A 24,981-nucleotide genomic window follows, 5' to 3' on the forward strand; every position below is an offset into this window, starting at 1 on the left:
TGCGTTATGATAAAGAATGAAACAGGTAAAAAAAATCTGTACAGGCCATTTGTGATAGTGGAAAGAAAGGAAATTATTGTGCATGAGAGGGTGGGGCTATGTATTATTTCATGGAAAAAAACTTTTGAGAGGTAATATGACAAATATTTGCAATGACCCAGGGGATACAATTCCAATGCATGGCAAGGGAAATTCTTTTTTAGATATATTTTTTCTTTCATTTTTTTAAATTTACATTTTCACATTCTTGAAAACTGGGGCTTAACCCATTGAGGATGGGGTAATTTTGTTACAGCACGCATTTCCCATCAAAACACTTGCCCGAGTATACTAGGAACTCATCCTGAATGGATTAATTTTGATCAAACTTCACAGGAAGGATGTGACTATATAGTTTTGCCCCACTGGGGTTCTTCTAGGGCAGGGCCCTAGTGTGTCAAATTAGCTAATGTCGATAATTTTTGACATTTTCATCTTCTTGACACCTTGTGACTGGATTTTGACCAAACCTGGGAATCACTTGAGAAGGAAATTTGACCTTGTAAAAATCTTGGTTGTGCCCTCCTTGGGTCCATAGGGTGAGGCCCAAATAGCTAAGGTTTGGAAGATGTTGCTCAAGGGGCCTGCAGCAACCCCCAAATCTCAAGATTTCTGAAATCTTTTGCCTCAAGTGGAGTGCTATGAAGGTGAGCTGTGCTTTGATCTGGAGTGATTGCTAGACCTGAGTGTCTCTTGTTTGTTTTTTGTTTGTTTGTGTGTGTGTGTGTGTGTGTATGCCAAGAGTGTGTGTGTATGTTCTGAAATGGTGGGAAATCAAGCATTCCAAGTAATGTGATAGACAACCCTGTCGACCTCTTCAGATGTCACCCTGGAATGATGTTTTTCGAAGTACTCGTAGTAGATTATAGTTGTTGAGATTGAAGTAAAAGAGAGCTTTAGATTTTTGTGATGGGGACGTTCAGAGGGGAAAAAACCCGGTCTGAACATGCACAGAATTGCGTATCAAAGTCAATCTATTCATAGCTTGTGCATCTGAGTTTTCACTCTGCATTCTGTGCTGTTTTTACGTCCGCTCAGTTCACGACGTAGAGAGCTACTTCATGCATTGATCATATTGGGGTGCCATATTATTTTTTACACGTTGCATCTCAGTGTAATCTAAGGTACTTTTCAGCACGACACGGGGAAGAGGAGAACGTACAGCTCAAGCGTCGTCTCAAACATCCGCGCAGCAAATCTGAGGCTCCCTAGTATGAGAAGAGACATGGTAAACCAAGTCGAATCAAAATGACATAGGACGAGGTGTAGACATCCATTATGTCAGGGATGTTTGTCCAGCTAATTCAAGAAACCGCAGGTTGATATATATATCAAATAGAAACAGTTATTGACAGAAGACATGGAAGATACACACTTGTCCACATAATGGTTCTTTTTGCTTTAACACATCATATAGATATCTCAAAGAAGTACATTTTTGCAGTTGAGGTAAGGTTAATTTAGCTGTAGAAGCACACGGTTAGACAAATTTTAACATACACAAAACTGAAAGGGAAAACTATTCCATGTGAAAAGTCTGTATATGTAGACTTGAAGGTGCATCTCCAAACCATGTTCAAGTTACATAGCTTTAATTAAAATTAATTAAAGGAGTACTATCAGATGAACAAAATGGTAGCAGTTTCATCAAAATCGGACCTAACGTAAGAAAGTAATGACTTTTGAAGTTTCTCATGTTTTCACCAATCAGTGATGTCACAAATACACAATTAAAACTTGGCTAAGTTCATGTGCAGTAAATATGCAGAAGGGATGATGTCATTGCTTCACAGGTCTCGATCCCTTTGAACTGCTCAGAAATTTTCACTTTACTTCCTCTGACATTCGCTCACTTGCTCTTTTTGCAGACATGGATCCGTGACTTCATAGTCGATCTGCAGGAAGAAGCAGATGCTGTTCTGAGCCGTGGTGTAAAAGGAGAGGATGTACAGAGGCTTCTGGTTCAGTCACTGGCTTTATATAGAGTCTTGCAACATGGCAGCCAGTTACCTCAAAGGCAGAGAGACAGGACATTTATCGGACATACAAACTATTGTATAGGTTTGGTAAGTCTTCACGGTGGCTGTACAGCCAATATTTTTTCCTTACTATCCTTGTTTTTCTGCTACCACAAGGATAAGCCACATGAGTGACACTCAACCTGCTTTCTAGTGGCAAAGAGGATTATTTATGGAACGCTGTAGTTATTATTATAATTTTTGATAGATCTCAATTTGGTTATATGTATGAAACCCTGTTGGACTATCAACTTCTCTACCCATCATATTGCATTTTCCTCTAATGTTTTCAAAATCTGTGCAAGTTAAACATGCCTTGATGCAGACATAAGATGATAGATAAGTAATGTCCTGTCTGATCATTTCAAAAAAATTATGTACACTCAACACAGTTGAAAGTAAAAAGAATAAAAAAGATTTGAAGAACATAAGGATTTTAGGGCGGTGATTTACTTCAGTCAGTAGGGCAAGACAAGAAATGACACTTCTTTCTGAACTCATTTAAAATTAAGTATAAGTTTTATCTTTTGTCTTTTTATGTTTAACGCAACCACTTATATTTACTCACATTCACGCACTCGCTCACGCTGTTACGACCAAAATCACTCTGAGAATGATCGCACAAAAGAAACAATCAACTAATGTTCAGGCGGTTTATTGACAGTGATATTGTGGGTACAGACTCGTAATCGGTTTTCACATCAGTACAATAATGATCAAGAGAAACAATTATAAAACAGTAATGGAATCACTTTACACGCATTACAGCGAAGTTTGAAATCACAAAGTCCCTACAGTTCCCTGGTAGTGTCCAGATACGATGTTCGATGCACAGATGAATGATCCGCGATGCACCGATGAATGATACCTCCGACGTAAATCCAGAGGCGCAGGTTGCGATAATGCTCGGTATAAATCCGGGGTTAGATCCAGGATATACGTCCACGGCGAAATGTGCAGAATCCAACGTTATGATGACCACGTCCAGTCGATGCGTTGAATGATGATTCACTTTATAATGTCCAGCAAGGAATCCAGCCCGTCACAGCTTTGCCGTAACAATGTCCGTTGACATTAAAATATGGAGTCTATCTCCAGTTTAGGCAAATTAATTCTCTGCAGGGGAAATGTCTCCCAGGCCTTATCTCCACAAACATAACAGGTTAGCAGGTAACACAGGACTGACTATAACAAGTCGCTTCAGAGCCAGAAGTGATGTAACTCTCAGAGCAGAGGTGTTGGGTACTCTGCCTACTGCAGAATTTCTCCGGCTTTTATATCCATTCACCCCTTTCTAGTACATTCTGTAATTTTCTCCAACCTGGGGCCACACCCTTGTTTATACTAACAAGTCCAAGACTGTTCCTGGGCCCCGTTGCTAGAAACTTTGCGTTTAAACGCAACTTGCAACTGATTGTCACCGGCCAATCAAAATCATTGTTGCATGCATGTCTTCTTAATAGGGCAGACCCTGAGCCAATCAGAATGGTTGTTTCAAAATTAGCAATTATTTGCAATTGATTGCAACTTTCTTGCAACGGGGCCCAGAAATCCTAGCTGACTCACTGCCTAACTATGTGCGTAACAGCCTACCAAAAATAACTACCAATCACATTGGGCTACAGGGACAGTGCCTCACTCAGCCAAATATGTTAGCACTTCCTAGAACATTCTGGAATGGGTGAAATCATTCTAGATTGAGTGAGCTATAATGTATTTCCTGTCACATGCATGTACTGTAGCTACATTGTATACCACCTAGAAAATTCTCCACTGATCTGGTCAGCCTGTATGTACTATATCTATATCATATAGAATGTTCTCCATTAATCTGGTCAACCTGTGTACATACATATTAAACAACCATGCATGCAGTACATCATACATGTACATAACTAACTAGTAATGTATACATTTGTGACAACGCGCAAACACACATTGAGTTATTCTGTGCTGTACTTTAGCTATTGTTATGTCATACATGTACGTCATGGGTGTATCTACCTGTCAAGCCTCCTAGGCTTTTACTGATACATCCTATTTCATTTTTCTTTATTATAATGCACTCTGTTTGTTCTATATTGTATTTGTTTGCTGATAGTACTTTCAACATTTTAACCTGTACATATTGTGTATATATGCATGATTGTTATTTTCCAATCTTTTTATCCGAAGAATGAAATAAACGAATGAATGAATCTACCTCCAGATCCAAAGGACCCGGGGTTGATTCCCAAGTCTAACTAAAGCAATGTTGTGTGTAATCATCCCCTAGTGGTGAAGTGGTCTGCCTCACATCCAGCTGGACCCCATAGAATACCCATGGAAGACCAGATAGTGCAGCTGAATATGGGCTACCAAACCATCTTCTCAGATGGGAAGTGAAACATCAGTCAATCTCAATCTGAGCTAAAAATATAAAAAAAAAAAAAAAAACTCTGTAAAATACAGCTGACAATGAAAGCTGCAAATGCTTGCAGAATATTCAATAATAGCAATCTGTCTAGTTCAGTTTTGATGAAAAAAAAATATAAATTTTCATTGTTCTGAGGCCCCTTGTTTGTTTTAAATGTCTTCTTTTAGGCTGATAAACACAGACAATTGCCAGATAAAGCCATGCTGTTCCTGGAAAATGCAAATCGCAGCTTGCAAAATGGTGAGTCCTATACTGAAATTGTTTTGTAGGTAAAAATAGTGAGTGTGCTTTGCAGTGATACAAATGAATCTTCAAATTATTGAATTTTTGTATCAAGTTGTTTGTATTCAGCTGATTGATGAATTGCCCTACATTGACATAAATAAGCAAAAATTATTCATTGTTTTAGTAGTAGCCATGATAAAGAATCATAAGCATAGTACATACTCGGTCTGGATTCGAATTGACAATCTCCTGATTACCTCCATTGATGAAGGGCAATTTTTCAATCATTTGCAACAAATGAATCTGGTTAGGGATTCAAATGCTCAGATTATTCACTCCAAAGACTAGATCGGGCCACAATTTCCTTGCTACCTAAGATAAAAATGACAAGAAAGAAAGATAAGTACTGACCTGTAAAGAGGACGGGAAATGATACTTCTTACCGCCAAGAGAAGTGATGTACTACTGTACACCACCCCCCCCCCCCCACACACACACACACACTTAAAGTGACAGTCTACACTTATAGTTTATCAAATATTCAAGGAAACAGAAATGCATAAAGTTTCTATAACATTATGGAACTATAAATGCTTCTTATATTTTCATAAAATACAAATGCAAATAAGGTTGTGGTGACACCATTTGCTTGCATCTATATTTTCATCAAATTTTCTATTGTAACTGCATGTTTTTTAAATGAAAAATTGTGTCATTTACGATATTTTTTTTCTAGCATTTGAAAAATTTAGCTCTGATGAATTGCAAAAGGAGGGTAATTGATACTCCATAGGAAGACTAATTCTATATTTCATGTACAAACTAATCATAGAGTTCTGAGGCAAGGACGTCCTCACTTCATATCATTGCGACCAAATGTTACTAATACCACTGTTTCACAAAACTTCAATTTCCTCAACTCTCTTATCATATGTCCAATGTAAGTCCTTGTAAACTGACAGTAGTATACCAGGTTGTAACCTGTCAAGGCCAGGGGAGTTGGAAAGGGAGGAGAGAATATGAAAAGGAAGAAAAAGAAAAGGAAATAATATGAAAAGGAAGAAAAGGAAGAGGAGAGGAAGGGCAGAGGAGAGGAAGACACACAAAAGAAAGTGATGGAAGTTTACAAAAAGGAGAGAAGAAGTAAAGATCAAAATTCTGCCCTCTGGCAGCTGAAATATTAATTCCAGTCATAAAGTCCTTAGACTTAGGAAAATCTAGGTGAGTCAATCATTGTCAACAGTGTGTGCTTTTTTCTTTTTTCTTTTGTCTATTCAGTTTCATGGGAATCCAAGGAGAGGCCACCTCTTGCACTTGTCATTGAATTCAAACGGTCAATCCTGAGTAACTCTCCTTCTGAGAGGGTGGCAGCCAAGCTGAGAGAATGTCACCATCAACTTCTGAAACTGGCTCCAATACAAATGGTAATATGAAACTGGATATAAAACTGTTTGAGATCTCAAATCCCTTTTAACTACATGCCCTTCTTACTGTGTATAGGCAGGTCTGCAGAGACTCCAACCCTAAGCACCTTCTGATCGGGAGATTCTCCTGCCTGAAACCCCTAGCAAACGGGAGACTCCAACTTGATGTGCGCAAAGCGCACATCATGAGCACGAGGTTCCTTGCGGTGTAGGGTTCTAGATGCTCTCTCGTGCTATCTAAGGCTTATTTTTCAGCATACAATGAAATTAAGTAAGAAATCATTTCAAGCGGGAGAATGGGAGATTCTGCAAAAATGGGCTTTCGGCGGGAGATCTCCCGTCGAAAGCGGAATAGTTGGTGTCTCTGGGTCTGTACTGTGTGTGTATGTAAACTGACTAACACATAATGAAATCCACTCTGCCCCAGAAGTGCAGTAACTACTGGTACTCACATTTCAGGAAATGTATACCATGAACATGGTGTAGGTGTATGCAGGGGTCTAGGGCAATTACCCCCTGGGCAATTACCTCGCACCCTTCCCCTGGCCCTAATTGTAATCGTAATCCTGAACCTAATTCTAACCCTAACCCAAACTCCTAATCCTAAACCTAACCCTATAATCTTTACTCTAACCTTACCACTAACCACTATTTAGCCAGGTGGTAATTGCCCTGATATGGTATGCAGTGGACAACTCCTCTGTGAAAAACAAAGTATAATCTATCATGCGTTGATGTCAGACTTTCTGGCCATGGTTTCTTGACTACATGTTCATTTATTGTTTCCCCCTCAGCAAATTGTGCTTCCACATTTCAGCATTTGGAATGCCGTCCAGCTGAGGCAGGTGCTAGATGCTGAGTTGGGGCAAAGTGCATTCATGGCAGTCTTAAGTGGAAATGCTCCCACAAAGTCTCATGCCATTGACATGGATTGGATTCCCCAAGAACATATCAAGATGATGGCAAGGGAGAGGCAGGTAAGTCAATCTTTCACTTAAGCTGATAAGGCAGAAGTGACTCTGTGAATGGATTTTGATAGCTTATCCAAGCCAAGTGGCTCAAGAGAGTCATCGCGATTGTTCACTGTCCAAAGTGCCATGTGCACTGTACATTAAGTTTTTCAGTTTTACACGTGTAGCTCACCTGAGCTAAATGTTAATTTGTCTGTCATCCGTCATCCACAGTGCATAAACATTTTCACATTTTCATCTTCTTCTTGAAAACCAGGGGCTAGATTTTGCCTAAACTTGGCAAGAATCACTTATGATGGCAGCAGTATTTTAGTTTATAAACATACAAACATACAAGAAGTGATGATGCCGTGGGTAACACCTAGGTTTGGGCCTAGATACCCAAAATTAGCTCATTTTCATAATTTTGTATATTTCCATCCTCTTTGAAAACAGGTGGCTGGGTATCGACCAATCTTGGCAGGAATCATCATGGGGGAGGGAACCATATAGATTATACAAAATACAGGTTTTACCTGATTTAGAGGGAGGCTAGGGTGGAGCCCAAGTACCCCGAAATAGCTGATATTCATAATTTTAGCTCACCTGGCTAGTTCAGGTGAACTATCGCAATCGGTCACCATCCCACGTCCGGGGGGCATCATCTGTTGTCTGTTGTCTAGTGAGGGCAAGACCTGCAGGTCTCTCGTTTTGAATTCACCTGAGGCAAATGCCCCCCCCCCCCTGCACAATGCCCCAGGGGTGGGGGGAAGCCCCCCAAATTAAGGAATCTTTACAAATCGTCTTCTCTAGAACAAGAAGTGATTGAGCCAAGTTAGTGCTATGAGTATGTCCCCTGGGACCCTGTTTAAGGACCATGTTGGAGTCAATTTTCACCTTCATCTTGAAAATGATGGCCAAATTTCCACCCACCTTGGGTAGGTATTTCCACAAGGGTGATATGTATTTGTACAAATTGGCACCATTCCCCCCCCCCCCCAAAAAAAAAAAACAAAAAAAAACAAAAAAACAAACAACAACAACAGCAACAACACAAACAAAAGGTCTGAAAGCAATGAAAGTCATTTCAAAGGGATAATGGAATCTTTCATAATTTCAGTAGTATATACAAATGTAGTGGAACTGTTCCATGTATGTGCATTTTAATATAGGTATTTGTGAGGTACAGGAGGTCAATGTTCTGAGGGTATAGTTGCAACAATATATCAGAATATTCCTTCTGAATATTTTTAGTGTTTGACATTTTGGGCAGGACTGAATAAAATTAGAACATGTTGGACCATGATCAGCCCAAGAAATTGTACTATCTGCATTTGTACACATGTGTGCCTGTGTGTGCTTGCAGGTGGGGTCATACTTTTTCAGATTTTTGAGTGTTCATAAGTATTTATGTATGTGCATGTGTGTACATATTTGCATGTGTGCATGGATACATTATTTAGGTTCATGTCTGCATGAATGTGTATGTTTGTGCATATAAAACAAGGGACTCCTGTTAAGATGATCGAAGCCCTTTGAGACTGGCAATTTGCTGTAGTTATATTAAGATTTTCTTATAAGCGAAAATAGATTACATTTGTATATGAAAATGTATCGACAATGATTTTGAGACCTGAATGTTTATGTCACTGTCAAGAGGGTTTTTTTTTTTTTTACATTATAGCCTTTTTGAACTGAGTGAACTATACATATTTCTGTTCGCCTATAAGTTTGTGTGCATTTTCTGTCAAGTGAAAGAAAAGGTGATGTCGAACATCATTTCGCAGTGTAACTTGATATTGTGCATGTCTTTATACGCAATTAGCCTTTTCGTCAGAAGAGATGCAAGGCAGGGCGTCCAGAGGTGTCATCCAACAAAGCAGGGAGTAGAAAGATGAGGCAAAATGCCAGTGGGAGGATGAAAAATGACACAGAGCTGTCTTCCCCTCCCTCATCTCACAATCAGAAGCAGCGAGGCCAGTCAGCTAGTACAGGCCAGTCAGGGGAGTCAGGACAACCCCTGTCCAAAGCATCCAAGAAATGGCTTGAGGAAAACCGATTCCGCCTTGCATGTAAGACCTGCTTCACCCTGAAAAGGAACCAGGATGACATCAATACCTACAGGTGAGGTAGCAGTCCAGCTCTGGTCTGTAGCCCCTGAAGTGTAAACCTGCACAGTTGATGCTGCAAAAGCAGCTAGGCTTTATAATTCTAACATAAATTTTTCAGAGAGGTAAGGTTTCTGTCTTTAGGCATGTAATGGTGAAGTCAGTGAGTTTAGTTTGGATGATTATGAAAGATGAGTGTCTAGATGTTTGCAACAATTTCACAATTAGTTATGCTGAGAACATTGAATAATTTATTGAAAGTAATTTTGACATTTTAGAAATTGATTACAATGTGCAAATAGCATTTAAGCATTCAAAATGAGTTTAACCATGATCTGTGAAAAACAAAACTAAAAGCCTACAAATTTCTCATTTGTAAAGAATCTTTATAAATGACTTTTTTATTGGAAGGAAGTGTAATAGAGATGACAGTCAGATGAAATTTAAATTGAGATGCTTAACATAGAGGAAATAGCAAGGTACATGCAAGAATCAACAGCTCAGTGGACCAAAACAATATGGTTGCTTGTTAAAGTATAGTATTCTCTGTAACAGTGGTGCTGTTTCCAAAAAGATTAAGAAAAACTGAGGAGGAAGAAGAATACACTGAGGAGGATGAGTAAGGAGAAGCAGCTACTAGTACTTGGGATGTTGTTTGATGCCATGCATCTTTTCATTGATCCTCAGCCTGAATCTCAACCCAGCTCACGGACCTAAGTGTAGGAAAGACCTACTACTCTGTCAACTGGAGAAAAATGGTCCCTCAGCAGATTCCAGTACTGTGTATGGACTTGTGCGCCCTCGCCCAAAGCGTGCCAAGGAAATCATCTGTGCCTACTTCACCAAGGGCAAATGCCAGGTAGAGAGGTTTCTCATTGTCTCACCAAAAACTGTTAGAAACCTGAAATTAGGTCCCAACCAAAACCATTCGATCCCTTGTTAAGCTGAACTACACCGACAACGACTTGATAGTTTTGATCAAGATGAATTTTGTAATCAGACTTCAAGATACACAATGCTGCAAAATACCTACTCTACATGTCAACACTTTGTGTAAAAGCAGAAAATGTGAAGTTGCTGCAAAAGATGGACAGTGCCCTTTATGATTCAAACAGAATGGTCTGTTTGTACTGAAGACATATCATTGTAATATATCATGATCTTGTAGAAATAAGAGTATTGTTAAGTTTTGGTCTGACATTTCCATGAGTTAAAACCAACTGTCTCCAGTTTTATGCCAACTTTGGTTGGCAGATTTTCTTGTCTCGGAGTAGAGATTACCATTAAGCTATATATTTTAGATAGTGTGTTTGTGTCTATATGATTGTGTCCTACACATTTTTTAGTGTGCCATTTGTCGGCTGTGGGAGTAAATGTTTTTAGACTGAGCATAGCCAACAAAGCAACCTAGCAAATAATGATGATTCAAAAAATATTGTGTTCCATTTACTGAAATTTGTTGTTTTGCTGAGATTACCATCATTAGAATTATTAGCTTTGGACGGCAATTCTCGTTCAAGGTTTCTGGCTGTCATCATCATGGTAGTTACTATTAATGCAAGACATCATTAATAGTTTAACAGTCAGTAATTGAATAAACATAATCATAGGTGGGGGAGCATTTTCATCTAAATTAATGCCAAATGAGGGAAGTTTGTAGTTTACAATAGAATTAGGACATATGCCATTTTGGTACACATTGCATCCATGAGTGACCAAGGCAATAAAGCTGTGTATACATGTACTTCTGCACAGAGTGCTATTGTGGAAGCTGTTGACTTGTTGATGAAGCTGGCTTCTAGCTGTCATCATGGTAGTAACTATAAATGTAAGGCATTACTACAGTATATTATGTGGGTTATTTAAATAACAATTAGCAGTTGAATAAACATAGTCATGGATGTGAGAGCACATTATCTAAATGAATGTCAAATGTGGGAAATACATGTATGTACTTTACAATAGAATGGGGACAATGGAATTAGGACAATAGAATTAGGACACACAATTTAGGTACACCCCATTCTGGCTTGCAAACTAACAAATCAGTTAGTGCCTATCCCAAGCCCAGGTAAAGGAGGAGGGTTGGGTGTGATGTTAGCACCTCCACCATGTAAAAACTGTACATGCAGCTACAGAAATGCCAACAAGAGAATCAATAATTAATTTGGACCTGGGAGAGGATGGTTCTCCAGCTGGAGAGCTGATAGCAAGAAGTTACTAGCACAGGACCGGGCTCGTTGGAGAAATCTTCCTCATGGCACATTGCATGCACATGTCACGAAGACACTGAAGCTGTGTATGGTTGTGCACTGCTAGCTATTGGAATTTCAGTGTATGGCTGTGATAGGATCATTGGTGATGCTGTGGTAGAGTGATCAATATACATGTATATATCCTTGCCTAAGCTTTAATACTTTAAAGTAACTTTTTGATGGTAAACTGCTGCTCCTCCCCTTTTTGTCGAGCCCACCGCAGGTGTGGGGAGACTAAGGGATCGCCTGCTGCGTCTGTCCGTCCGTCGTCCGTCTGTCCGTCGTCTGTCCGTCCGTCGTCTGTCCGTAACGCTACAAAAACTTCAATAACTCTTTACTCTGGGCTTCAATTGCAATCAAACTTCGAGGGAAGAGGGGTCATACAAAGTTTCACATTTTACCATATATGAAGGTTACCTCAAGGTCAAATCTCACAGGCAGGGGTCAATGAACTATAGGGCCCAATGTTAAGTTTTTATGGCGCGTTTCTATTATGGGTCATAACTTTTGATTCATAGGTCTGTTTGTTACCAAACTTATATGGTAGATGTCCCTTGGGGAATGGATGGTCACCACAAGGTCAAAGGTCACAGGCAGGGGTCAACAAACTTTTAGAGCCCAATGTTAAGTTTTTATGGCGCGTTTCTATTATGGGTCATAACTGTTGATCCATACTCCATTTGTGACTAAACTTGGATGGTAGATTTCTCTTGGGGAGTGGATGGTCACCACAAGGTCAAAGGTCACAAGCATGGGTCAACGAACTCTTAGAGCCCAATGTTAAGTTTTTATGGTGCGTTTCTATTATGGGTCATAACTTTTGATCCATAGGTCTGTTTGTTACCAAACTTGTATGGTAGATGTCCCTTGGGGAGTGGATGATCAACACAAGGTCAAAGGTCACAGGCAGAGGTCAATGAACTTTTAGAGCCCAATGTTAAGTTTTTATGGCGCATTTCTATTATGGGTCATAACTGTTGATCCATACTCCATTTGTGACTAAACTTGGATGGAAGATTTCTCTTGGGGAGTGGATGGTCACCACAAGGTCAGAGGTCACAGGCAGGGGTCAACCAACTTTAAGGGCTCAATGTTAAGTTTTTATGGCACATTTCTATTATGGGTCATAACTTTTGATCCATAACTCCATTTGTGACCAAACTTGGATGGTAGATGTCCCTTGGGGAGTGGATGGTCACCACAAGGTCAAAGGTCACAAGCATGGGTCAACAAACTTTTAGAGCCCAATGTTAAGTTTTTAAGGCACGTTTCTATTATGGGTCATAACTTTTGATCCATAGGTCTGTTTGTTACCAAACTTGTATGGTAGATGTCCCTTGGGGAGTGGATGATCAACACAAGGTCAAAGGTCACAGGCAGAGGTCAATGAACTTTTAGAGCCCAATGTTAAGTTTTTATGGCGCATTTCTATTATGGGTCATAACTGTTGATCCATACTCCATTTGTGACTAAACTTGGATGGAAGATTTCTCTTGGGGAGTGGATGGTCACCACAAGGTCAGAGGTCACAGGCAGGGGTCAACCAACTTTAAGGGCTCAATGTTAAGTTTTTATGGCACATTTCTATTATGGGTCATAACTTTTGATCCATAACTCCATTTGTGACCAAACTTGTATGGTAGATGTCCCTTGGGGAGTGGATGGTCACCACAAGGTCAAAGGTCACAGGCAGGGGTCAACAAACTTTAAGGGCTCAATGTTAAGTTTTTATGGCACGTTTCTTTTTTGCCATACATTTTTACTCTTTTATATCTCTTTTTATCTGTTATATCTCTTTTTTTATCAGTTATATCCCATTCGCGTACAATTTCTTATACGCGAATGGGCGAGACACATTATGGCACTTACCTTGTTTATGTTATGTATATTTTGTTATTTTGTTTATGATACATATATTCATTTTTTGTGCAAATGTACTCTTTTGCGATTCACTTCAACTATTTTATATATGTTTGTGTGTTGTGGAGAAGGACAGATCAAGTGGATTTGATATTCAGTATCAGGTGCATGCAATCTGCTCCCTTGAAACTAGAAGCTCAGAATTATATGAAATGGGGGTATGTTTGCATGGATGCAGACCATATTCCTGTTCTCTCTTTCTTACTTTCCAGGTAGAGAATTGCTGTTACAGTCATAGCAGGATTGAGCTAGATGTCTGGCGTGCTGAACACCAAAGAACTTTTGATCGAGCAGAGGTAATGGAATATCTCATGCACCACCCTTCCAGCATGTCGACAGCTGTCTCTTCAGGTGTCCTGTCTGGTACAGCCAAAGCCCAAGGAGGTATCAGACAGAATAACACAAAGAAAGGAGGGCAGCAAAAGCCAGACCCAGCAAAGATGGAGGCAGTCAGGGAGGTGCTGGAAAAAATTGGTGGGGAGATTCTAGTTCTTTGTGCAAAGTGTTACGATAATAGGCCTCGTAGAATCAGCCAGCCTAGGGCTTCGAATCACAAGATCTGTTTATATAGCAAGGACCACTTCATGGCTTCAGGGCAATACTTGGTCCACTCTTGTGATGGAGCATACCTCAAAGTCAGGGAGTGTCCCTCCCAGCGCAAGAACAGGAAAATCCCTCTCTGCCGGTATGTCAACAAGACCTTTGGATGTCGACTGGGTGACAAGTGCTCTTTTGCACACAGTCTGGCTGAGTCTGAGTTGTGGGCACTCCAGTTGTCCCATGGCGTCAGAATGGAAGAACTGTGGCCCATCTGTTCTGAACTGAAACAGCAAGCTCACCCCAAGAAGGGCGCAAAGTTGGGAACTCTTGGCACCCAGGGAGCAAGAGCGAAACCCCAAGGTTCAGTAGCAAGTGACAGGAACAGGAAGAGCAGGAGGCAACCCCACACTGCATCTGCAACTCGAGCCACCCTGGCCCCATCCTGTGACTCCACAGAAAGATTCCAGGACAACTCTCCTTTCTCTCACACCATCCAGGTACAATATAGAATCAACACCTCACTTGACAAAGCTACCTAGAATATCATCTTCCATGCTGCTAATAGAATTTCTCTTTCTCAAATGTCAAGTCATAGTGCAGGTTTATGAATCCATATATATATATGATACATCTCTGTTTTTATGCCTCCGCCACGAAGTGGTGCCAGAGGCATTATGTTTTCGGGTTGTCCTTCCGTCTGTCCATGATTAATTTTGTGGCAAGCGTAACTAAAAAACCTTTTGAGGTATCCTAATGAAACTTGGTATGTATGTGTATTAAGTGGTAAAGTTGTGCCTATCAACTTTTGGGTGCACATGCTTAAGGTCAAAGGTCAAAAGGTCAAGGTCAAATACATAAAATTTCACTATTTCCTCCATATCTATGTATTGCCTGAAGATATTTTCTTGAAACGTAGTGTATACATGTATTACCCAATTAAGATTCTCTGGTGAAAGTTTGGGGTCATGAGGTCAAAGGTCAAAAGGTCAAGTAAAAATACTAAAATTTCATTTTTTTCTCTGTACCTTGGAAATTGTTCAAGGTATCTTCATGGAACATAGTATATATATACATGTACTGACTGGCAGTGATTATCTACAGAATCTAGGGTTCATGGGGTCAAAGGTCAAGGGCAACACTTCAAAATTTTACTATTTTCCTCATATTTATGCAATGTCAGCAGGATTATTTTTTTGCACTGGGTGTATGCATGTATAACCCAATAGAGATTCTCTGTTATTTTTTTCTCTTTTTTTGCCTCAAAGGTCAAAAGGTCAAAGATCAAGTGAAAGTGCTGAACTAACTGTTTCCTCCATATCTAGGAAATGGTTCAAGTTATCTTGAAACTTACTACATATTTATGCATGTTCTGTCTGACAGTGATTATCTTAATCTGAATTTCAGGGTCAAAGGCCAGATGAATATGGCAACAATTTACTATTCAATGCAGAAATTGCACTTTGTCTCCATACCTTGAAAATTACTCAGTGCATAAACTTATGAATGGATCAAAGTCAAGTTAAAGTTCCTAAATCTCCAATTACATGCTCTCCTATTCATCCAATTAAACCTAGGTCAAGGACGGTGAACATTCAACACATTTGTGACAAACTTGTCATTTTAATATCTTGCCAATTTTGTGAAAATGTAATCACACATTGTCCACATGTACTATAGACTTATTAGAAGAACCATGCATTATGGCGGAGGCATACCAGTCGCCATAGTGACATTTCTAGTTTCTAACATCTTTTCATGCTGCAGCGGATGGATTGATCAGGTGCTTTCACTGGTAATGATTATTATTTGCAACAATTAAACATGTACATGGACTGCTGGCAGGTTGTTAGGACATTGATAAAAAAATTATGTGAATGCGTGGTAATCTTTTTTCTTTTTGCATTTGTAGATTGATAGACACTATATATTGATATTCAGGAAACTGCCTTCCTTTGTAGTGATATATATATTTTTCTTTCTCTCTCTCTGCCTCAAGGTGGTATGCGGGTTATGTTTTGACCAGGATTCCAGTGTGATCCAGATGCAGGATCCAAAGAAAAAATCCTACTGTTCAGGAAAAAAGAGACACCCATGGGGTCAGTACACTGTCAAAGTGGTTTGGGCCTCATCCCAGGGCAAGTGGCTCCGTATCTTCCCTAGACCACTTCAGCTGAGGCCAGAGATCAACCCTAAAATTTGCTGGCAGAACAAATCATGCAAGCGTGTGTTTGGAAAACAGTGTCTTTTCCCTCACTTCTTGGAAGAATGGGAGCTGTGGGATTACCAAAAGAAATACAAAGGTAATAGATTGCCTATTGATTCCAGCGTTTTACACTGATGTGTGATGTTTTGTGCCATGAATGTCTAGCAAGAGAAATGAAAAAAAAAAGAAGAAGAAGATACCACTGTACAAATCTTATGAATACCAGCACATGCTTAGGCATGGAAATATTTTCAGTGGTGTCATAGTGCTTTGTAAGGAGATTATGTGTTGGAATTTGATTTTGCATTTTTTTTAGGACTGTCTGTTGAGGCAAATAGGGGACCCGGCCTCTGTTTTATAAAGAGTTAAAATTGATTATACCGTATGTCCCCCCCAAAAAAAATTACAACAGGACCCTCCGCAATGATATCTTTAAAAATAGTGAATCAATCTAAACACAAATCGAGGTTATGAAACTATATCTCATTGCTCACATCTTACAGAAAACCCTATTCGATTTGCTTCAGTGGTCAAAGAGAATGAAGAGTTTTGTAGAGGATGTCAGAAATCTCTTCCCTCCAAGTTCTGTCTATTGTATTCACACACAAGAGCATCTAAGTGCTAAACTTGGAAGAATCAGACTCATGACATGCTTTACAACAATCCACATTTCTCTGTGACCGCTTAACCAAATTGAATGGGGTTTTCTGCAAAATAGAGCTAAGATGTAATATTTTAAGACTCTGAAGTAGCATTTAGACAGTTTTATCATATTGGATGTTATCAATGCAAAAATCTGATTGTAATTTGTTGGAGGACATACTGTACAGTATGTCCCCCCAAAAATTACAATCAAATTTTCGCATTTTTAGTTGATTTCAACTGTAAGTCTATGGCAGCCTGTGTGGTAAGGAAATTTAAAATCGATTTTATCTTTTGATAAAATGAGGCCCTGGACTGAAGAAGAGATCACTACCAAAATTTAATCATTGAATATGTAAATCTTCCCTAAAACAAGAAATGCTCTTTAATAGCAAGTACATTAGTGAGTGTACTTTCAAGTTTGTTATGGTAGATTCAAGGGTAGCCCCCTTGGGCGAGGATTATATTGGATCCAGTTTTTACATTTTGACATTCTATTTGAAAATGCATGGTCAGATCTTTTACAAACTTGCCAGTGTGAACTGGACACCATGCTGCCCCCACCCCATGAGGTCCCCAGAGCTCCTTCAGGTATGGTATGTTAGCTAATTATCTTGTAAAATGTATGGAATGTGAACTTGCATACTCATTTGAGCGCTGGACTCCTGGGTTTCTTCTTGTTTTCTGTTTTCTTTTTCTTTTTCTAATTGGTAGTCAGACATTTCTGTGGAAGGTTCAAATAAAAGCAAAATTCTCTGACTATCTTGTAGCTTTGTCTTGTGCGCGTACTAAAACAGAAAACAAGTATCTGTCTCATGCCTTGCCATTACAAACTAAATACCACTTACCCCTTCAGTGAAGTCAATGGAGCAGATCATTGCTAAGCAGCAGCAATCACAGACTGCATCACGCCAGAGAGTGGGCATTCCTCCAACATCAACACCAACACCAACACCAACTCCAACACCAACACCAACATCAACACCAACACCGATGGACTCCACAGCAGCGCCAACATGCAAGTACCACTGCCCCTACTGCCGGTTCTCTACCTCAAATCAGATGCACTATGAGACTCACCGCCAATCTGCTGAGCACAAGGCCAGGATTCTTTCAGACTCAGACCGCATCTGGAAATACCGCAGCCCACCCCATCATGCAGATGGGTGCTATGAGATGTGTAGGGAGTAAGTTGTTCCTTTTCTCACTTATTGTGTCATAGACTTCCCTGCATTTAATTCTTTAGTAGTTCTATAAGACATAATTGTAATACTACTAGTGCCTAACATTGATATGAATATCTATCAACATGATTAGTATATCAGAATGATAAGAATGTAAACTGGTGACAGTACAGTGGTACATTCATACTTTAAAGGGATTGTATAGTATTGGTGAAGATGAGAATTGGGATTTTAACATTTTGTGAGATACCAAGAAACCACTTATAAAATAGTACAGAGCATACCATTTTAAGAGGAATTCAAAGTTTATTAGATGAAAATCTGTTTTGGTATCACTGAGACATCCAAAAACAAAGTAAATCTAAGTGATCCAAATAAAAGGTGGGTCCTGCTTTTTAATAGGAAAGTTCTTTTTTTGGATATCTCGGCCATTTTAAAACTGATTTTCATCAAATAAACATTGAATCCGTTGTGGAATTACATACTTTTTCATATTTCATGAGAGGTTGCTCATTATCTCTCAAAAAAATATTAGAAACCTGAAGTTAGGTCTCAACCAAAACTACAATGTATATGCTCCTTCTAAGCATTTTATAAGTGCACTACACCATGGTGGGATTTGTGGCAAAAGATACATGTATATACCATGTGTATGGGTCACTAGTAAATAGTGAAATGACAGTAAGACCAAAGACTGAGACAATTGAAGACAAGAATGATGAAACCAACAGAGTAAGACAATGAATGACTTCATATGTCATCTGTGATAAAATGCTGTCTCCTTGTAGAAATGAAACCGGTCAGTGCGAATTCTCTGGAACAGATGGCGACAACGACTGCAAGTTTGCTCACAGTGTAGAGGAACTGGATGAATGGCGGGAACGCCATGACTATCTGATCATGAAACTTGACAAGGCACGAGAGATGAAGCTCTTTTCATGGCTGGATGACCTTGCACATGATGTTCAAGTGGATGAAGAAAATGTAGTAAGTCCAAGCATATTATAATCTGTGGTCAGACTGTGTACATTCTATTTCTATCGTATTCAATATCAATTCTAGAGTTACTACAGGAACAATGTATATCAGTGACAAGGATGTTTACATTTGATCATTGGTCATATAAAAGCACCTATTACAAGGAGTTCACCTCCACTGATGCAGTTGTCACATGACTATTCCAAGATGGTTACTGGGAGATTCCCTTGAGACGTCATACATGTTTGATTTTTAAAAGTCTTTAATCTTTCTCAGTATAAGTTGGATAATACTTGAATAGTTACCAATTTGTTGTTTTATTTCACTGCAATATGATGTACATCTGAGAGCTCATGCCATTACCAAGCATTTTTAATGATGACAGGATTGTACAAACTAACGCTGCCCAATCTGTTTGAACTGATCTTTTGTAATCAGGTGACTGAGGATATGTATGGCATGGAGTTAGAAGTAAACAATGACTTCAGCCAGACATGTGTCGTAACAGAAGAGAAGAGTGTGAAGACTCGGCAACAGAAAGAAATACAATGGGATATCATCCTCCATGCTCCTGTAGAGGTGATGACCGTCACAATGCTAGATTTGTATTTTACCCTTGTCCATTATGAATTTCTTTTAATATTGGATTTCTTGTGTTTTGACATTCATGCAAGCATGCAGGGTAGCTTTATGGCCTTGACATGCATCTGACAACATGGAAACTTTGTGGTCCATTTTAATCTCACCAGAGCCAATGTAAGGTCACAAGTGAGCTATTGCTATCACTTTTTATTTGTTGTGCATCATCTTCTTGGAAATCCACAATCCAATCGAATCAAAACTTGGCATTGATCAGTTTTAAGAGTAGGGGATACACAAAGTTTTCCAAATAGTTCAGGACAGTGTGCCTCCCCATGGGGGCCTGGTGGCCCAGCCCACATAGTGCTGCATTCCTGTAACCAGAGCAATATGGTAAAGGATGTGTGTGCCCTTCCAAATGACTTTTAATGCTTCCTGAGATATGTGAGTGTCAAATATTCATATCACAGTATTTTCATTGTAATATGTATATATGCTGTATATAAACTGGACTTGTGTCCCCCTGGGGTCATAAAATTGCTGTGCTAATGCAGACCAGCTTCTCTATAAATGTTCTATACACTGTGTTATGCCGGTATGTTTTCCTATTACCAGTTACTGTCATGGCATGACCCATGTGAATTCCTCTTTGAGTGGCCTTGTCTGAACATGAAAATCAGCATGCAAATTTTAATATACTTGGCTGAATACAGAAAGTAATAGTATTAAAAAAAACACACAAAAAAAAAATGAACAGCAGTATATTTGCTCTGTTTTTTTTTGGATGTTTGTAATTTTACCGCATTATGCACATAGTACCAGTAAGCTTAAGAGAAATGTCATCGAGTGATGCTATCCTTATAAATGTTTATCCTCCATGATCATTTGTTCACACTGAGCAGAAACAGCTGAAACGAGTCGGACTGCTGTATGACCAGCATCGTTCACAGTTCTTCCTCTCAGACCCAGAGTATGAGAACCAGCCACAGAGCTGTCCCGGCCATCTGCTGAAGAGGGAGACAGATACCCAGGATTACCAACTGAAAGTCATCTTCTCATCATCACGCTGCGGCCTGTTCTGCCAATGGCTTGTCTTTGACTTCGGTAAGTCTCATTCATTTCTGTTAGACAGCTATAACTTGTATTCTTATGTTATCTCTCTCTTTCTCTTTTTAAATGCCATTCTCCTATCAAGTCAAAAAGTCTCATGTTAAGGGAAACTTTACTTCTTGGTCAGGGTGACTTTGATGAAAAGTTGAGTAAACATTGAAAATATCATTAACAGTCAGCCACAAATGTGACAGTAATCTCTTTTTGCATTTTCACAGGCTTTCATCATAACGAGATCATTGACAATCACTATTGTATGAAAATTAAATGCAGCATTAATGTCATAGCATCAAAAGTCTCTTTGTGGTTTTAAACAGTAACAAAAAGATATACATAAAATTCAGGTTTATGTCCATGTTGTAACAACTCTGAGGTTCTGACCCTTGCCCTAAAGTTATATAGTTGATACAACTGTATTACAAATACATTGTACATATGCAAAGGATATAATATCTTCTTTCTTTTTGCACTTATTGTAACTGAGAAAATGTAATCATTACATTATATGTTGGTCAGTGGGAAACTTGTGAGGCGATGATATGACACAATGCAGAGCTGCATCAATTTAATGCAGTTATGACTGATATCACTATTTGAGGGAAAACATTCAAGCTTACTAATTCCAAAACCTTTGTATTTTGCACAATTGTGATTAAGTATTGACCTATATTCTCTGTGCAATTTTACTCCATATGTTAAGATCAATTTGAGCATGGAGTGGAGATCCCTTAGAAATCCAATGGAAGAATTGCATTTTCCTGTCAAGGACATTTCTAGAGGAGAACATAAATTGTACAAAGAACTAATAGATTATGGCCTCCTCTGCATGGCAAAGTTACATTGAGAGCATTATTCAGTTTTTGTGTTTCAGGCCATCTTATTACTAATGGACAGAGCATTTTTTTTTTGGACATTTTAATTATTTTCTTGTGATGGCAGCCCTTGTTGGAAATATCAAGTGGACAGAGATTTACTATGATTTCATAGAAATAGTAGAATTTGTGTTAACCTGTGAGTTAGAAATGTCTTTTATGGGAGCTCACATTTACTGGGATTACATTTTAGAATATGAGACACTCCTTTCATAGCATCTCCAACGTTTTGGCAGTTACTGTTACAGTTTGAGGTACGTATTAGTTATTCATCTGTTGATGGTGATGTACCAGTACTGACAAGCTTTCTTCATGATTGTATACAGCTGAGAGACCCTGCCTGGTTGTCAAGCTTTCTGTGAACATGGGAACCGAAGCTGAGCTCAAGCAGCTGGAGTTTGTTCACCAAGAAGTGGCAGTTAGTGAACTGTGGAGTGAAACCAACTGCAACATCATTAGGAGTGCTCCCCCTGATTCCTGGACCAAGGGGTAAGGATATATTTGGTCTCCACTCAAAGGGTGCTGGAGGAATTATGTTTTTGAGTTGTCTGTCCATCTGTTCATTTGTCCAAACCTAAAAAACACAAGTTAGAAAATAACCTTCTGTTGGATTTTCTTGCTAGTTAACGCAGTTAAATGTATATGTTGCATATGAGCTTAGTATGTGCATTTAATTTTGGGCACAATCCCTCAAATATCGAAAAAATGAGGTCACTGAGCTTCGGCTAAAGATTTGATTTTCCAACCATAATTGCAGTTCAAAATATTGAGTGGTAACGCACTTTGGTAGAAAGGATTGAAGTGCATTGTTTGCATGGAGTGAAATGGATGAAACATCTAAGGTCAAGGTAAAAGGCTAAAGCTTTCATTTCTAGTGATAGTGGTTAAAATCCCATGTGTAAATTAGATAAGATGATCACAGAAATCTTAACTGAATTATTAATATGGCAACAGTTTGATATAATCTGTAGCATAATTTTTCTTCAAAATGTCATCTGTATATGAGATTTCTTGCAAAAATGTAGGGCTGTTGATAGCATAGTCAAGTAGGAATGCAGTTGTACTTCACAAATTAATTCCAGTCTTTTATTACTTTATAATCGCCGTCATCATGGTTATTAGCACCAACATCTGCAGAAACATCTCCTTTCCACCTTTACAAAGTGGCTTGTACATACAACACACACAGACACTCGTACAAGCTTGTGTTGAATACTGACAGGTTGATGGAGAAGTATCCCAGGCCAGCAACATCTGAACTACAGTCACGAGCTGACGGCCTGGATGTGCTTCGCCTCAAGAGGGACAACTACAAGGTGTTCATGCACAGGATGCTAGACCTGGAAGAAAGGGAGCGCATGGAGAGTCTCTCTATGTGAGTATGGAATGCTCACATCTCTCGACGTGAGATCTACCAAGTCTCACACATTAGGCCTGAGACTCATACCTCAGGGGTCTTCCAGTTCCTCATGCTCACACGCCTGACAATTTTTTTTTTCCTCACACCTCACACACACACACACACGCACACAGCACAAAAGCATCTATTTCCAATCACCAAACAAGTCACATTTTGAGACAATATTTTTGTTAATCAGAGTAACCCAATGTATCACATTAAATATGTGCCAGATCACACTATTTTCGGCTAAAAATGCTATTAAAAGCTCCTTACCACAACAAGATGGACACCTCTCCCCCGCTCATCAGTGGCAACGTGGCACAAAATCTCGCATGTAGTTGCTTTCTTACGTTGCCATCTATGCGATATGAATGGCAAAAATGCAATATGAATATGTATGTGCACAGGCCATCCAATCTTATGGGACTTCTATATTTCCAATCTAAGGGCTAAGGTTTTGTATGAGGTAGGATCAAACATAAGAGTAATCATTGTTTAAAATACCTGTACAGGTCATGAGTAAGAAACTTGATTTGCAATTTGCCCCATTTGCGAAATAAAAATGATAGGAGGAGATGGAAAAAGGAAAAATTATTCTTGCTCAGGTCTTATTTAACTGTTTATGTGCCACGTTCACACGTCCAACTCGGTTGTCGGCGATCCAAGTTCACATATTTTGCTCAAAATGCACAAGCTTCCCAAACTGATCAATATAAATCGCCAAATGCCGAGGTACAACTTTCACTCCATTCCTGTCGCATGTAGCTTGCATTACATCATGATTAGATATCAAACAGTCTTTCCTATTGGATTTGTGAGTGAATTCGAAGTTTCTGACATTGTTTTTTTTTTGTGTGTGGAAAAGTCATGCCTGAACAATATAGTAGCTACTGGTCATTTGAAAGAAAAATAGTAATTGATTTGTCATAGAATTTGCATCATAGCAAAGCCTGGCATTTTCTCTACAACTTTGCTCATTGTATGTCCAGTGTAGCAAAAATGTACAAAAAGTTACATGGCTCTGATATACAGAATGTTATCCCAAAGCATGCCTACATTGCAGTTTCAGAATAATGTGGCACACAGGGGATTTACACCATGGGGCATTCATTATTGGAAATTGTTCTTGATGCAGATACAGAGCAATGACAGATATGGAGATCAAGCAGACAGCACAGCTTTCCAGGGACACCCTCTTTGCCCAGGGAGGGGAACTCTTCGGAACAATTAAACTCAGCCAGCCTCTGTTCAACGACTCACAGCCCTCGCGTATTTTTCAGGACGATGTCAAAGCTGTCCTCCTTAAATACAACTGTCAGGAAACATCCAGAAATGAAGGACCAGCCACAGTTTATGAGGCCCTCATCCTGTCAAAGGAAGGGTCATCCAACGCAATCACTGTCAGTCTTAGCCCACGCCTTGTACAGGACTGGAGCCTGAAGGCCATGCTAAAAGGGAAGCAACCAGCCAAAGTGCAGGTGGGAGGGTCGCTTTGTCTTGCATATGAGAGGAGTAGATATTCTCGCCATAGCAAGATGCACGTTTCTGCAAGAGAATTGAATTGGACAGAATGGTTGTGATCTTTGCTTGTAAAACAAGAAGAGAAATTTCTGATTTTGCAGCAATAGTGGCAACCAATCTTGGAAACAAATTATGATCACAGGTTATTATATGTTAGTACAATATTAACTTGACAAAGTGATTTTGTACAACTTAGATATGGGGGGTACAAGTTAGAATGAGCACAGAAAGATGATATGATTTTTTTTTTGTCTTCTCCCTTTAAAATGAATTGTGATCAGAAATACAGTTAAACTCGCCTAAGTCGACATCGCATATGTCGAATAATCGCGCAAGTCGATGATTTTAAAAAGTCCCGATTTTTCCCCATTGACTTACGTGTAATAATTCACTCACAAGTCGAATTTTGTAAGTTGAATACTCGCCTAAGTCGATGAAATTCTAAGAACACTTTCACGGAAAAACCATTAAATTCACTGTGCCTAAGTCGAATAAGATTTTATTGTGCAATAAATCTCTGTCAAAATCACGAGACGCCAGTTTTTGTTTACATAAGAACTATCCTGACAAAACAGGTGACAAAAAAAAATGATCT

General features: G+C 39.2%; 1 protein-coding gene across 1 annotated transcript in view; it reads left to right on the forward strand.

Annotated features, from left to right (window-relative positions):
* Nucleotides 1-680: 680 nt before the first annotated feature.
* Nucleotides 681-24,981, forward strand: part of LOC140235323 (3'-5' exoribonuclease HELZ2-like) — a 68,065-nt gene continuing 43,764 nt past the window's right edge. The window contains exons 1-16 of the mRNA XM_072315347.1: nucleotides 681-686; nucleotides 1,908-1,985; nucleotides 4,641-4,713; nucleotides 5,977-6,122; nucleotides 6,917-7,099; nucleotides 8,910-9,196; nucleotides 9,868-10,039; nucleotides 13,568-14,392; nucleotides 15,892-16,195; nucleotides 17,597-17,927; nucleotides 18,713-18,911; nucleotides 19,341-19,475; nucleotides 20,381-20,585; nucleotides 21,790-21,952; nucleotides 22,686-22,838; nucleotides 24,001-24,343. Coding sequence (XP_072171448.1) covers nucleotides 681-686; nucleotides 1,908-1,985; nucleotides 4,641-4,713; nucleotides 5,977-6,122; nucleotides 6,917-7,099; nucleotides 8,910-9,196; nucleotides 9,868-10,039; nucleotides 13,568-14,392; nucleotides 15,892-16,195; nucleotides 17,597-17,927; nucleotides 18,713-18,911; nucleotides 19,341-19,475; nucleotides 20,381-20,585; nucleotides 21,790-21,952; nucleotides 22,686-22,838; nucleotides 24,001-24,343 — 3,603 coding nt within the window. The remainder of the gene's footprint in view (nucleotides 687-1,907; nucleotides 1,986-4,640; nucleotides 4,714-5,976; nucleotides 6,123-6,916; nucleotides 7,100-8,909; nucleotides 9,197-9,867; nucleotides 10,040-13,567; nucleotides 14,393-15,891; nucleotides 16,196-17,596; nucleotides 17,928-18,712; nucleotides 18,912-19,340; nucleotides 19,476-20,380; nucleotides 20,586-21,789; nucleotides 21,953-22,685; nucleotides 22,839-24,000; nucleotides 24,344-24,981) is intronic.

This window comes from Diadema setosum, chromosome 11, assembly GCF_964275005.1.
Source record: "Diadema setosum chromosome 11, eeDiaSeto1, whole genome shotgun sequence".
NCBI lineage: Eukaryota > Metazoa > Echinodermata > Echinoidea > Diadematoida > Diadematidae > Diadema > Diadema setosum.